The sequence below is a fragment of the Musa acuminata genome, chromosome BXJ2-7 (genome assembly GCF_036884655.1).
Source record: "Musa acuminata AAA Group cultivar baxijiao chromosome BXJ2-7, Cavendish_Baxijiao_AAA, whole genome shotgun sequence".
Classification (NCBI taxonomy): Eukaryota; Viridiplantae; Streptophyta; class Magnoliopsida; order Zingiberales; family Musaceae; genus Musa; species Musa acuminata.
The window spans coordinates 3396742-3410412 of record NC_088344.1 but is presented as its reverse complement, the minus strand read 5'-3'; the positions used below and the strand labels follow the sequence as shown (position 1 = coordinate 3410412).

At 40.0% G+C, this 13671-nt stretch overlaps 3 protein-coding genes across 3 annotated transcripts; all 3 read right to left on the bottom strand.

Moving 5' to 3' along the window:
- Nucleotides 1-171: 171 nt before the first annotated feature.
- Nucleotides 172-1747, bottom strand: LOC135616666 (uncharacterized). The gene is made up of 2 exons (XM_065116095.1): nucleotides 658-1747; nucleotides 172-381 (listed from the first exon to the last, which is right to left on the bottom strand). The coding sequence occupies exon 1, from the start codon at nucleotides 1502-1504 to the stop codon at nucleotides 659-661; it is 846 nt and encodes a 281-aa protein (XP_064972167.1). The 5' UTR covers nucleotides 1505-1747; the 3' UTR covers nucleotides 172-381; nucleotide 658.
- A 7009-nt stretch (nucleotides 1748-8756) lies between these two features.
- On the bottom strand, nucleotides 8757-9789 carry LOC103991101 (mannose-specific lectin 3). The gene has a single exon (XM_009410461.3). It carries the CDS (start codon nucleotides 9745-9747, stop codon nucleotides 8875-8877), a length of 873 nt encoding a protein of 290 aa, XP_009408736.3. The 5' UTR covers nucleotides 9748-9789; the 3' UTR covers nucleotides 8757-8874.
- A 2245-nt stretch (nucleotides 9790-12034) lies between these two features.
- LOC135618025 (cypmaclein-like) lies at nucleotides 12035-12456 on the bottom strand. The gene is made up of 2 exons (XM_065118926.1): nucleotides 12306-12456; nucleotides 12035-12219 (listed from the first exon to the last, which is right to left on the bottom strand). The coding sequence occupies exons 1-2, from the start codon at nucleotides 12454-12456 to the stop codon at nucleotides 12035-12037; spliced, it is 336 nt and encodes a 111-aa protein (XP_064974998.1).
- Between the last annotated feature and the right edge of the window lie 1215 nt (nucleotides 12457-13671).

Sequence of the window (13671 nt, the reverse complement as noted above, 5' to 3'; positions counted from 1 at the left end):
ACATCCGGTCTTTGGCAGACATGTCCCAACAGCACACTCGGTCTTCATGGCTATCCTTTCTCTTCTTCTTCTTCTTCTTCTTCATCATCAGAGAAAAAAGTACAGCTTTCCGTGAATCTACGAGTACAGCAACACCGAGAGCACAAACTCACTCTTTCGTGACATGTTCAGTGCAAAAAGCTTGGAACTAAAATGAACTCATGGCTTCAACATCCCTGGATTCACTTTTATCGACAAGCACACACCATTCCATACGCATAACAAGCTCATCAACATGAAACAAAGTGGTGTCACACAGTGACATGATTACACATGACAGAGCAAGAAACAAGTAGAAACTCGGCCCTCCCCTACCCACCACGTCCAGCATTCAAAAAGAGCCTGTGATGTTGAAACAGCAAAAGAACATTGATGAGCAACAAGATCAATCTACTACAGGTGAGCAAAAGATCGCATCTTGGAGAGAGAAATCGATTCAAGTTTTGATTTTTTTGCGTTACTTCGCGTACGAAGAAGAAGGAGAAGAAGAAGGAGAGACAGAGAGAAGTCAACTCTGTGATGAGAGCAGAGAAGGGACCGTGTTGAGCTCAGATTCAAGAACACAGGGAAGGGACAAGAAGTACACGAGTCGGACATCAAGATTGTGGTGGGGATTACCTCAAAGATGGGTTCTGGCACCGGAGCCTCGGGAGGACTTCTCCATGATCGCCTTCCAGGTGGCCTCCATCGAATCGTTGTCAGCCGGGCTCTCTTCTTCCGCCGCCGACGGCTCCCTCTCTGTTATCGCCACGGCCTCCAGCGGCTTCGTCTCCCGAGAGGACTTCTTCATGATCGCCTTCCACGTTGCCTCCATCGAGTCGTTCTCTCCCGCCGCTGTCGCCGATGGTTCTCCACCATTCGTCTCCACGGCCTCCATCGGCCGCGGGTCTCGGCCTTGGGAGGGCTTCTCCATGATCGCTTCCCACGTGGTTTCCGTCGAGTCGTTCTCAATCGCGCTGTCCGCCGCTGCCGCTGCCGCAGCCAGCTCCGCCTCCTCTAATAGGTCGCCGCTTTCTGCCGATGGTTCGGTACTCGTCTCGGTCTCGAAGGCAGAGGAATCCGCGGGCTTCTCCTCCAGCTCCCTCGTGCACGCGTCGGACGGCTCCCGCGGGAGAGAGACAGTAGGAGGAAGCTCGAAAGCTCGGGTCTTCACAGGATCCAAGGTTTCCTGCTTCCTTTCCTCGACCGCCCACGGATCCCGGTGCGGCTGCTTTTGGTCTGACAGCTTCCATATAGCAAGGACGATGAACTGAATGAAGACGAAGAGGTACGGCGGTACGAGCCAAGAGCAGAGGGAAGCCCAGAAGCGGGGGAGAGCGGAGACGAGCACTCCGGTGGCCGTGGGGACGGCAAGCCGCGCCGCGACGCCGAAGGCAAGGATTCCGAGAAGGAAAAAGCCGATCTTGGAGACCCAGATCGTCTTCTCGAGTCCGTTCTTCGGAGGCCGTCTTCTCAGATCCGCCATCGCTAGGAGCGCAGAAGAGGAAGAAAAATCTAAACTTGAACCGCACAAGGCCTCGAGGACTCCAATAAGCCCTAGAAATTTACTCGAAACCGTAGAACTCAGATCGAAGAAGCCACAGTCGACCACCTCGAAGGAGGCTCGGAGGAGCGAGAAGGTTCGAATTCGGCGAGCGGTGATGCGCTCCGAGCTTCTTTTAAGAGCATCGATTTCGGCGAGGGAAGCCGGTGAGATCTGTCCGTTGGATGAGATTTTGACGGCTGTGATGATTCAGGTGGAATTATTATTATATTTCGGAAGCAAAAAATGAAGGGTAATAAAGAAGGAAAACATGTAGATGTAAGCAGAGCGCAACATCTGGACAATAAGATTCGTGTCGTTTCACATGAGAGCACCACTAAAATAAAAAGAAATCCAAGTCTTGTCTTATTGTTATTGGCATTATTAATCGATTAATAAAAGTTAAATTTTATGTAAGATTAGATGTATTTTTATTTTAATTATCGAATCTCCAACTGGATCGAATCTTTAAAATCAACTCATCTTTCCTTTGAGTCAAACCATAACATTAGAATCAATTAATGATATAGTTTAATATGCCTTCACCCCACCCTCTTTCATTAAAAAAATGATACCATAATAGTTCTTATCCACTGATTAGTTTATCTATATTAAATCATATAATATCGGAGCAAAAAAATATAATTGGTGCCAATTAACTTATGTGATAAAAATTATGATAATTTATCGTAAGATTATGAATTTGTATTTCGTCTTCATCGTCATTTGTTCTTTAAATAATTTTTTTAGGAAATCAAATATAAGAAGATGCATTCAAATTTTATTCATAACATAAATCGTACATCTCGTGATGCCTCGAAAGAAGATTCATTATCGTAAGATTCTGAGTTTGTATTTCGTCTTCATCGTCATTTGTTCTTTAAATAATATTTCTAGTAAATCAAATATAAGGAAGAAGATTCTTATTCGAATTAAGCATTCAATGGTAATGTTTGCTAGATGCATTCAAATCTTATACATCTCGTGATGCCTCGAAAGAAGATTCCCTGCGTTCCAATGCGGAAAGAACGCATCTATCATCATAAAACAAATAAAAGTACACATCCAATGAGGCTCGCCAACCTTAAGACGACACCGAATCATCACATAAAGCCGGCACTTTGGAAATAGGAGGCACACATTTCTTGCTCTCGATGCCAAAGTGAGCATTAGTGTTCACTAAAGCTAATAAGAAAGCATTGGATCCGTATCACACAAGCACCCGATTTGGCCGGTTGCTAAAGTTCAGGGAGCATTCTCTCTCTCTCTCTCTCTTTTGTGCCATATATATATATATATATATATATATTTTATTTTTTACTATAAATTCGTCAAATGGGACGAGACTTTTGATAATAAAGAAGAATAATAAAGAAAAAGATGATTCTATATTACGTTATTATTCGTATATTTTTATAGATATATCATATCGTATTGATATAATAAAATTGTGACGATGGTGAGATGAGTTTTAGTCTTCTTAGTTTTGGTATTATTTAGTAGATTGATATAGTTTATTTACAATAATATTATATGTTGAGACTCCTCTTAAGTCTAATCAGTCTTTTTGTTTGTTTCAGAGATGCAAACAATTCTCGGAGGAGAGTTAACATCATCGCATATTAGCATCTAAGTGACATGAAATCTTTGTCCATATCAATAGATTAAATCATTGTTTTTAATATATTTAATCACTTAAAAAAAATATAGTGATCGATGTATAGATAACTACAAGCAAAACACTCCATATTAGGAGAAAGATCGATATCTAAGTAGCAGAGGAGACAAAAGGTAGCATCGAACATGCTTTGTGATCCATTCATCATCTCTCTTTTGTGGGTGCTGTCATTATCCGAAAGGTGTCACTCCAAAGAGATCATGATGGATGTTTTCTCCCTCGTCGGTGGTCACATTCGTGAGTACTGTTCAGCCCCAATATGATCCGAGTCGGACTTGTGTGAATAGAATTCAATGTTTTTTTTTTTTTTTTTTTTGAATGTGGAGTGTTTCTGAGTAATATCAAGCTATTCAATGTGTCTACGTAAGATCGATGTCGGAAAAAATTTTTAATATAAATTTTTTGAAACCCAAGTTAATGATTTCGAGATTGATAGATAGAAAAGAATGAATAGAAAGAGTGTGATCTTGTAAATTAAATGTGTGATTTTTTTTATAGTTTACAAGAATTACCACCGTTACAATCTAACGCACAAAGTTAACGATACATACTTTGTGAAATTATCATTATTGATGCTAATGGACATTATAGTCGATTCGAACCAAATTGTTAAGGGCTAAAATGAACTGAATTGATTTTCGATTCGATTCGATTAAAATAAGTTTGAGTCAATAAACCGATTAACAAATTTATAATTTTAAATAATTAAAAATATATTTTAAATAAATTGATTAAATCGAATCATAATTCAATTAGATCAACACGACAAGGTTTGTGAAATTGAGAAATGATATTAGAAATTATCATTAATTCATGGAATCTAATTATTTAAATTTTTTTTATAAAATTGATTCCATTTAATCTGAATTATTTACCAAAAAGAAGAAATCTCAAACTGTTTATAATTTTTAAAATCAAATTATTGATAATCAATTGGAGTTGAACCAATTCAGTTTTAATTTGAACACCCATAATCATTTAAAAACAAAAAAAAAAAGAGAATATTGACTTTGGTAGAAAATTTCATTGTCATAAGTCCAAAAATCTTAAGTTATTATAAAATAATTTAATATATTTATGAGTCTTAATATATCATCTCACCAATAAAGCAGTTTAGACTTGTAAATGGACAAAACACAGAGTATATGATGCAAATGAGTACTGTGTAGATATTTGAACTTATGATGTATTCTGATACTACGATAAATATTTCAATTATTTATCATAAATCTAAAAATCATAAGCTATAAAAGAACACTGATATACTTACTTATAAGCTATAAGAGATTTTTTGTTGTACCCAATTAAGGATGCACTAATTTCTAAGAAGCAATAAGTGATATAATATATTCAAGTTAGAAATTTCTGAAACAATATTTTTTCTAAGAATTATTTTACTCTTCCATCGTTTTTGCTCCATCTCGCCCGACCTAGATCGTTAACCATCACCTTTACTATCGCTCTCATCGAAACCTAACGGCTTATGATAGTGATGCTCGCTCGGAGTTGATAGGGGGCGAACCCGTGCACGGTTGAAGGGGACGACCAATCCTCGCATGAGGGCTGCAAGTGGAGGGAGATGAACTCATGCAAGATGAAGAGGGTCGACTAGCCCTCGTATGAGAGGTGCAAGTGAAGAGGGACGACTAGCCTTCACATGAGACCTATAGGTGGAGAGGGATAGTCCCACACGATAAAAAGGAAATTTCAAATAATAACAAACTCTAGAGCGAACGATGGAGACAATAATAGATCCTAGGAGTTAAAATGATATTTTCATATAATCACGGGTCTATTTAGAAAATTTTCAAACTAAGATTGCTTTGTCAAATTTTTTTCAAAGTAAAAGGTTTTTTTTATGATTTCCTCTCTCTCTCTCTCTCTCTCTCTCTCTCTCTCTCTCTCTCTCTCTCTATATATATATATATATATATATATATATATATATATATATATATAACGATAATTTTTTTGAAAAAGACTCATACTTTTTGAAATATCTGAAACAATACTTTTTCTAAGGGTTATTTTACTCCTCTATCGGCTTTGCTCCGTCTCTACGCAGCTCAACTCCTTAATCACCACCTCCACTATTGCTCTCATCGAAACCCAATAATTTATGATGATGATGATGCTTACAAGAAGTCGATGGAGGGGCGAACCTATGCACCGTGAAGGAAGGCAACCCACCCTCGCATGAGGGCTATCAGTGAAGAAGGGTGACCAATCATCACATGAGGACTACTATGGAGAGAGATGATCAATCCTCTCGCATGAGAGGTGCAAGTGGAGGGGATGAATGAAGATGGTAGGTGGAGAGGGGCGATCCCACGCGATAGAGAGGGTATTATGGGCGATGATAGTATGAAAAAAATAACGAGTTTGATGAAAGGGGAGACAAAACAATATTTTCACGTAAAAATGGGTATGTTTAGACAAATTTTTTTTCATGATTTCGCTTATATATATATATATATATATATATATATATATATATATATATATATATATATATATATATATATATATATATATATATACTGATCTTGAAACCTAAATAACTTGATACATCCACCGGTCCATTCTTTTCTTCTCCTCGCTGCTTCCCATTTTCTTCCTACGCCTACGCCATCGCCATCTTCGACCTCCAGAACCCAAGCTATCTCCGGTATCCTTGTCCCCGATCTCTTCGTCACCGCTCCTCCGCCGCCTGTTCCCTTCAGCCCGATGCTCTTCCTGCAAGATTACATGCGGCAATTGTTGCTCTCTGGCGGGGCCGTTTCTAGCTGGTATTATATCTTCCCGATTTTGTCTCTCTTTATTTTTCCCTCTCGCTATTAATTTTTGGTTCTGTTGTAGTTGATTGTGTTGGATGATGATGATGATGTAGTATATTGGTGAACATTGGTAACCTGCTATCGATGCCTGAATTTAGCTATAGCTCATTGCTTGTTTATAAGTCGCAACTTAATTATTCTTTTGTATATGTATTCATTTTTCTCATTCCATTTATGGGGTCGAATGGAGAGTAGTTGGTTAGGTTGCATTTTGATGCAGGAAGCAACATTGCATAATGTTTATCTTGCTGCATTATGTACCTGGTGCATTTTTGTTGCTGGTGATATGACACTGCATTAACTATTTGGAGTTTCTAATAATTCTGACAATTTAAATTTATCATGCCTAGTCTTAAATTTCTTAATTGTATCTGTTTTATATGTGATTTTCATGGTTTAACCTCAATTTCACTCTTTTGGTCAAACCTCTGAATCTTGAACCTTTCCCTTTTCCTGCCTAATATCTGGTGTTATTGCCAGAACATTAGTACAATAGATAACCAACAAAAGACAACCAAAGGTAACATCCTAGGATATAATCTTACCTTTGAATTTGATGGACCGAATTGAATTCTCAAAAAAGAAAGTAATGTTAATGCTTATTCCTTTCCCTGTTCTAATGCTTGTGGAACTTTAATAGAAAAAAAGAATTGACCATTAGCCAACCAAAGTGAAGTCACAGCCCCTTTAATTGTTGGCAAGTGCAAAGAGAGGCACTCTTGCCTCAGAGGTTATGTCCTCTAAGCAAACACGAACACAAACTCAATGCTTTCATGTATTGCTCGACTTGTTGTTAAAAATGTTTCTGGTCCCCTAAGAATAGCACTCTTGCCTCAGAGGTTGTCCTAAGCAAACACAGACACAAACTCAATGCTTTCATGTATTGCTCGACTTGTTGTCAAAATATGTTTCTGGTCTCCTAAGAATGAAAAATGAGATGCCTTTAGGCTTTAGTCACTGCATTGCATTCATAACATTGAGATCTTTCTTCCTATTTTAGTCAGAAACATTGTAGGTGCTTCGTGAACAACAAAGTATGACCATTGACTTCACAAAAATATATGTCAATCCACATAATTTCTACAGCATGTTCAAAGGGTAAGACAATAGTATGTCATATCTTTTACTTCAAAATTCATGATATGAAAAATACAGAAATTTTGTAGATTTTGGTGTAATTTGTGCAAGATGTTTCTATTATCAATCCAGGATATAGTTGTTGCCTTGAACCCAAAATAGAAGGCTGTGAAGTGTGAAATACAGTACTAGAGTGTTTGGGTGAATTTTGAGCTATGTTCGATAGGTGTGTCAGATGAACGAGTACTTGTATCATTTGGAATTTCATCCATGTCTAATAGTGGCATATTTATTTACATTTGCTCAGGAAAATGTAAACAAGTCACAACCTTGCTAGAAGCAGACAAGTAGGAATGGTTTTGGTTTGTGGGTGATTGATAAGAATCAGAAAATTGAAAGTGGGTATTTCAAAACATGTTTGTTTTACTGAGATTTTGTGTGCCCAAAGGAGCATGCGACAGACAAACAGATAATCTTATTCTTTACTTGGGCAATGGGTGGATACATTCTTGTGGGATCTCTTGAAAGTTCATGGTTTTCAGATATGATGTTACAATCAATCAAAAAATGTCAACAACAGCACAATAAAACTCTGGAGGCATAAGAAATATATTGGCAGCCAAAGACAGAATAGTAGGAGAATGAAGTCACTTTCCTACATCATCCAAAATAACATCATCCAAAATATATTGTGTCAACTTCCCATAATTTTCACTTGATTTCTTTTATTTTCTCTTTCACTTTTCCTCTGCCGATGCAGGTGTTGCTCCATCTACCCATCCATTAAAGCAAAAAACAAAAAAAAGAGTTGGTTTCTCTTATTTTGCTTCTAGGACCCATTGTAAGTGATGTAGCATTCTCTAGTTTTGGCATGAGTTGCAGTTTTTAATGAGTGATGGTTAATTCTATATTTGATTCTCAAACTATCACTGAATTCCAAGTTGGTCGACGGAACTTCAACTTGCAGCAACTATTAGCTCTTCATTTTCCCTTTTTGCTCCTCATCTTCTCTCTCTCTCTCTCTCTCTCTTCTATTTGTTTATTTTCTTTACAATTCGGCTTTTCTGACCTTTTGATAACACATTCCTGTGCTTTGGGTTTTGACTGTGTGACAACATTGATGATCATTTCTTTCTATCTTGTGATTTCACATTGAAGTGTCACACCCGGCTCCTGTTTTGCCCTTTGTTGCAGAACTTGTAGCCTACTTTTAGCTCTTTCCTAATGTCGTTTTCTATATTGTTCAAATAGAAACAACTTTTTAGATTGAAACAACTTTTTAGCTCTTCCCTACTCGTAGCCTACTTTTAGCCCTTGGTTGCAAATATTTGATCCGAGAAATTGTCGTTTTCTATATTGTTCAAATAGAAACAACTTTTTAGATTGAAACAACTTTCATTTATCTTTAAAAAGATTATGATTTGTACATTCATTATTTTTATAGTGAATTTTCTCTGATTTATTCTGTAATTTTTATCTTTCATATTAAAGGGATTTTCTTCATGTAAATTTTAATATTTTATTTGATTATGATTTGTATTTATTCGCATATAAGTTCTATTTTTATCGCATCATTATTATTTTATTTGGTAGATTGCTGGTCTTCCGTCGCTATAAGCATTTATTATGAGGAAATGAAATTTCCCGTCACCACTACAGGATAAGACTGAGAGGTGGACACGTGTTTTACATTACTGTAATAGCGACATGGATGAGAGGCTTCACTCGTCTGTCAGAGCGGTAGTTGTCGTGTTCCCAGCCGAGCCCCACGTCTCGACGCCGGCGGCGAGGACTCCTGCTTTCGGCGTGTTCCACAACGATGGGCCGTAGACGACGAGCTGACCGCGGGGGCTGAGCGCGAGGACGTATTCCCCGGAGTCGGACGCCACCCCGTTGGTCCACAGAGTCTCCCCGCCCATGTACTTGATCTTGAGCTCCCCGTTGGGCTCCAACGTCACGAAACAGTCACGCAGCCAGTTGCTTGTCCCCGTCTGCCACAGCACTCCGTCCTCCTCGGTGTTGCGCAGTGCCAGGTTGCAGTTGTCCTGCAGCGCCAGCTCGTAGACGCCGTTGACGATGGTGACTCCGATCGGAGCCACGTCGTTGGTGTAGAGCACGGCGTCGGTCGTGGACGACCAAGTGGATCGCGGAGCGCCCGCTCCACCGGTTAACCTCGGCACCGACCACCGTGCCGGTCCGTACACGTGGAGGCTGCCGTCGTACCGGAGGACGAGGGCGTAGCTCCCGGGGGACGACTTGGCGTTGCTCCTCCAGAGTTCGGACGGTCCGACGCGCGTATACCTGTTGTAGCCGAAGATGATGAGCTCGCCGTCGGACTGCAGCTGGAGGTAGCAGTTTATGCCCTTGTGCCAGGTGCCGCTGGCCCAGGTGGGGTTGCCATTGTCGTACGCCACGAGGTTGCAGTCCTCTTGCATGACCAACGAGTATTGCTTGTACCGAAGGTGCTGGCCGTGCATCAGACTCTCGCTAGAGTAGAGTACGTTTCTTTCCGTGCTCGCGCTCGCGCTCGGCACGACGAGCCGGGCGAGCACGGCGCCGAGGACCCAAAGCACCACTGAAGTCTGCGTTGCCATCGCTTCACGCACTGCACTCCCTCTTCCCAGTGAGCTATGCTCCATATATAAACGCCGAGGGAAGGGAAGAAGGTGCGGGATGGCTTCGCATTCATACCTCGAGCTAGTTGACGTGATTCACGTGATCGTGTGGGCGTGACTCGGGAAACCAATCACGTGTTGCAGCATCCAACGTTGCGTGTTTCAGACGCTGACAAGCACGTAAATTAAGAGACCGTTGGTTTATGATACTCGGACGGATGCTTCGCACCAACTTTGTACCTCATCAGTCTTCTTGCAATTATTCATCGAACACACTTTGCATGCATCCGCTCGTTTATTAATGGAGATCTAAAACGTGCAGCGTGGTGTAATCAAATGAAATCCCAGATGGGGACGATGTCAGAGAGAACCCATCGGTGGGTCAATTTGAGCCAAGTTTAAGCCATAATTAAACCGATACTGGCCACTGACATCTCGTGTTCAACGAGGTACGTAAAATACACACTTATTGGAGGAAGAGAAGCTAAGCCACATGCAGATCATGCGTGCAAGACAGTGAACTTAGTGGCGGAGGCCATCGATAGGTGGCTCTCTGCCACTATAAATTTAGGAGGAGCGATGCTGTGTTAGGTATGAATAATTTAACCCGATTCGATTTCTAACTTATCGGATGCTACCAAACATTGGGAATTGGATCTTCGGCTAATATTAAATGCTCCAACCCAACCCAACCCACGAAGAAGCTCACGATGGGATGATGATGTGGCAAATGGCCCGTAATGAAATCGAGAGACCAAATAAACCGCTTCATCGGCCGGTTTGATTTAGGTTCAATTAGATCCCGGTTCGGTTTTTAAGATTTCTCACCCACTACTGCTTGCAAGTTTTTTCCACATATAATCCTCGATTTGTGCTGATTGATCCATTTGGATCAGTTATCAAAATCCATGTTGACGTTTGTGTAGAAATTCTAATATTGCGAGTTAAAAAAACGAGTATTTTATTAGAAAAAATTTCATTATTTGACTTTTTATTGGATGATGCCTTCATATTTGTTTTTTATATTTAGATAATAATGATGTCAATCTTTTACTAAAATAACTTGATCACATATGCTATTCAATAATAATAATAATAATAATAATTAATTTTCATAAAATTTAGAAAAAATAGAATAAGTGTCTTAGAATCATTAGGACATGGTTCTAAGATTATTAATATTATTTAAACAAAAATTACAATAATTAATTATCAAGAGAGAGAACTTCTTACAAGTGCTGATGTTCATGATCAAATCATTTTAGTAAAAGATTTAAGGGTATTTTTATCTAAATAAAATGAGCACTTCTAGATATAAATGTCATATGGTAAAAGTGAATGTGAGATTTTTCTCGATGAATTATCCGAAAATAATTATTCATACCACTTAATTATAGTAAGATGGCATAGATAAGATGCACAAAAATTGCCATTCTTTACCAATTTACTGTTGAATTGGAAATATTGCATTATTTATGATCTTCTACCTTCTTTTCCTCCTCTAAAGTTGTTTAGCTATTATGGTGCCCATACAAACATTGTGACATTCTATGGCGAAATCATGTGATCTTATATGGAGTTTTTTCTACTTTGGACTTCATCTTGTTCTATGTGTTTTTTTTTCTTATATCCATATTAAAATCATAAATAAAAATTTTTAGGTATAATAATAATATAAAAAATATTTGACCAACACATATTTTCAAATTCATTCAGTAGTATATTTCTGACCCACAAAATAATAGCATTATTTTTTTTTTCCATTTTATAACACAATAGCTTTTCTCTTCCTAATTTTAATTAAATATTTTTCTTAATATTTTACATTTAAGATATTGGTTATCAATTACTTGACTAGTTTAGCTGATAAAGACTTTGAATCTTATTTTTATTATATATTTTTTAAAAATATTATGATTAAAAGATTGATAATCTCATATAATAAAATTTAAAATATCATATAATTTATATTATAAAAAGTTTATTGTAAGATTCCTTGGAAATCTTCATGTGAGATGCAGCATGGGACCCACTAGCTCCAAATGGTTTATTCCAACTTTGCTCTGTTGCATACTACAGACACACTCCATGGAACCCCCTCCATCTGCTCTCAGGCAGCTACCACCATCTGATGCCTCTAAGATCACACCATCATCTGCATCGAGTCACAGCAGAGAGATCACAAAGGAAGAAGGGAGACGAACCACAGTGGAGAGGCGCAACCAGCAACCGCACAAAGACGAATGGCGCCACCCACGGATGCATTCTACGGGCACTTGAGCTTGCCGCGAGGGTTGGTCATGGTGGCGTAGCAGGGGCACATGGCGCGTGTCTCCGCCGACGTGCCCGGCGGCACGCAGTTGCACTTGCTGCAGCAAACCCCGCACAACTTGTTGCACATCTTCCGCTTCCACGACTTGCTGCAGCGCACCGAGCACTTCGCCCCGCAGTCTGCACCACCAAAACCCACGTGTGTCATCAGTTTGACGATCGCTCGCCATTTAGTGGAAGCCATGAGCGAAGCCCGAAGAGGTCACCGATGGTGACGGCCGGCGCCGCCTGGAGAAGCCATCTTCCGTTGGCCACAACCGAATGGTGATGATGGTCGTAGACGGAGCGCGAATCGACGAGGCAGAACCCGAGCAGGAAGAGTAGAAGGCCGGCGACGACGGGCGTGGAGGGAGCCATGGAAGAGGAGATCGAGATCGATCGATCGATGCGAAGAGTGGTGGCTGCTCTGAGAATTTATAGACGACGACGAAGCAGGAAGCAGGTACCAGGAAGGAGCTCTTCCGTGTGAGATGGTGAGGTGGGAGGTATCACAGCTCAGGCCATAGCTGTACTAGTTAAAGCTGATCATCCATACCTCAAAGGCTGGCTCTGTCTGCAGATCCAATGACCATCACGTGACGAGGATCGAGTTCCCTGAGAGGTGAGCAGTAAGTTTGTCTTCCCGAGATTCCTTGTGCTCTGCCGACGAGGAAGCTTCGTGGTTGGACTCCTGTCAAGTTACCAACACATGCAAATCCTGTGCCAAGATCACGGGCGTGGCAACATCGATATAACTCATGTCACCGAAACATGCAAATGGGCTTAATAGGTGGGCCGTTCGGGCTCGAACTCGTGTTCGTGGGCCTTTATCTGGGCATTGACCACATTAATATAGATAGCGAAGTTGACTAAGTGAATCGGCGGGACATTCGACATCCGAATTCGTTGACGTATTGATAGGTCTCAGATCCGATACCCGATTTGAGATCTATCTTAGCCGATTAAAATAGATAGAGAAGATATGCAGAATCATTGACCATGTCCGATCAATTTTCTGTAGATTTCAAGTAGAATTAATGTTGCATGACTAGCTAACAAAGGAAAAAAGAGGAGTTGAAGCTATCCAAGAAGAGTACGTACTCCGATATTCTAAGAATAAAAGGTGCTGCTAAATCCAACGTGCTACTTACTTCACGATGGTCAATGTGGAAATCGTGCATTAGATCAAGGAAAGCACTCGAGATGGAAAACATCAGTCAAGCTCAAGAACAATGGACGATCGAAAACAGCAGATTCTGTGAAGTAAACACTGCGCATGTTACCACTGACCTGTCTTTCTCCTCATGTAGAGAATGGAAGTCTCTAAAAGATCTGCCATGTTTTCCCACGCATTTCTTGAACTTTGCGCTGATTCACCTCCTCCGTATTTGTAGATATATATATATATCTCTCTCTCTTTCTCTCTTTTGAGGAGTAACGAGAAAGCAGTGGAAGCAAAGATAGCTCACAGTTCAAGAAAGCCGTGGAAGAGCATGATCATGATCTTGGTAGCATCTCCTTCCTCGCAGCCCTTCCTGTGCCATTCCTTTGTTTGAATGGTAAAAGGAGGATATGTCTTGCAAAAGATTTCAG

Bases quoted from the DNA above. Each gene is read 5' to 3' on its own strand.
- LOC135618025 (XM_065118926.1), bottom strand. From the start codon at position 12,456: ATGGCTCCCTCCACGCCCGTCGTCGCCGGCCTTCTACTCTTCCTGCTC. The intron at 12,220-12,305 runs GTGACCTCTTCG...TTGGTGGTGCAG, and splicing joins GGCGCCGGCCGTCACCATCG to ACTGCGGGGCGAAGTGCTCG.
- LOC135616666 (XM_065116095.1), bottom strand. From the start codon at position 1,504: ATGGCGGATCTGAGAAGACGGCCTCCGAAGAACGGACTCGAGAAGACG.
- LOC103991101 (XM_009410461.3), bottom strand. From the start codon at position 9,747: ATGGCAACGCAGACTTCAGTGGTGCTTTGGGTCCTCGGCGCCGTGCTC.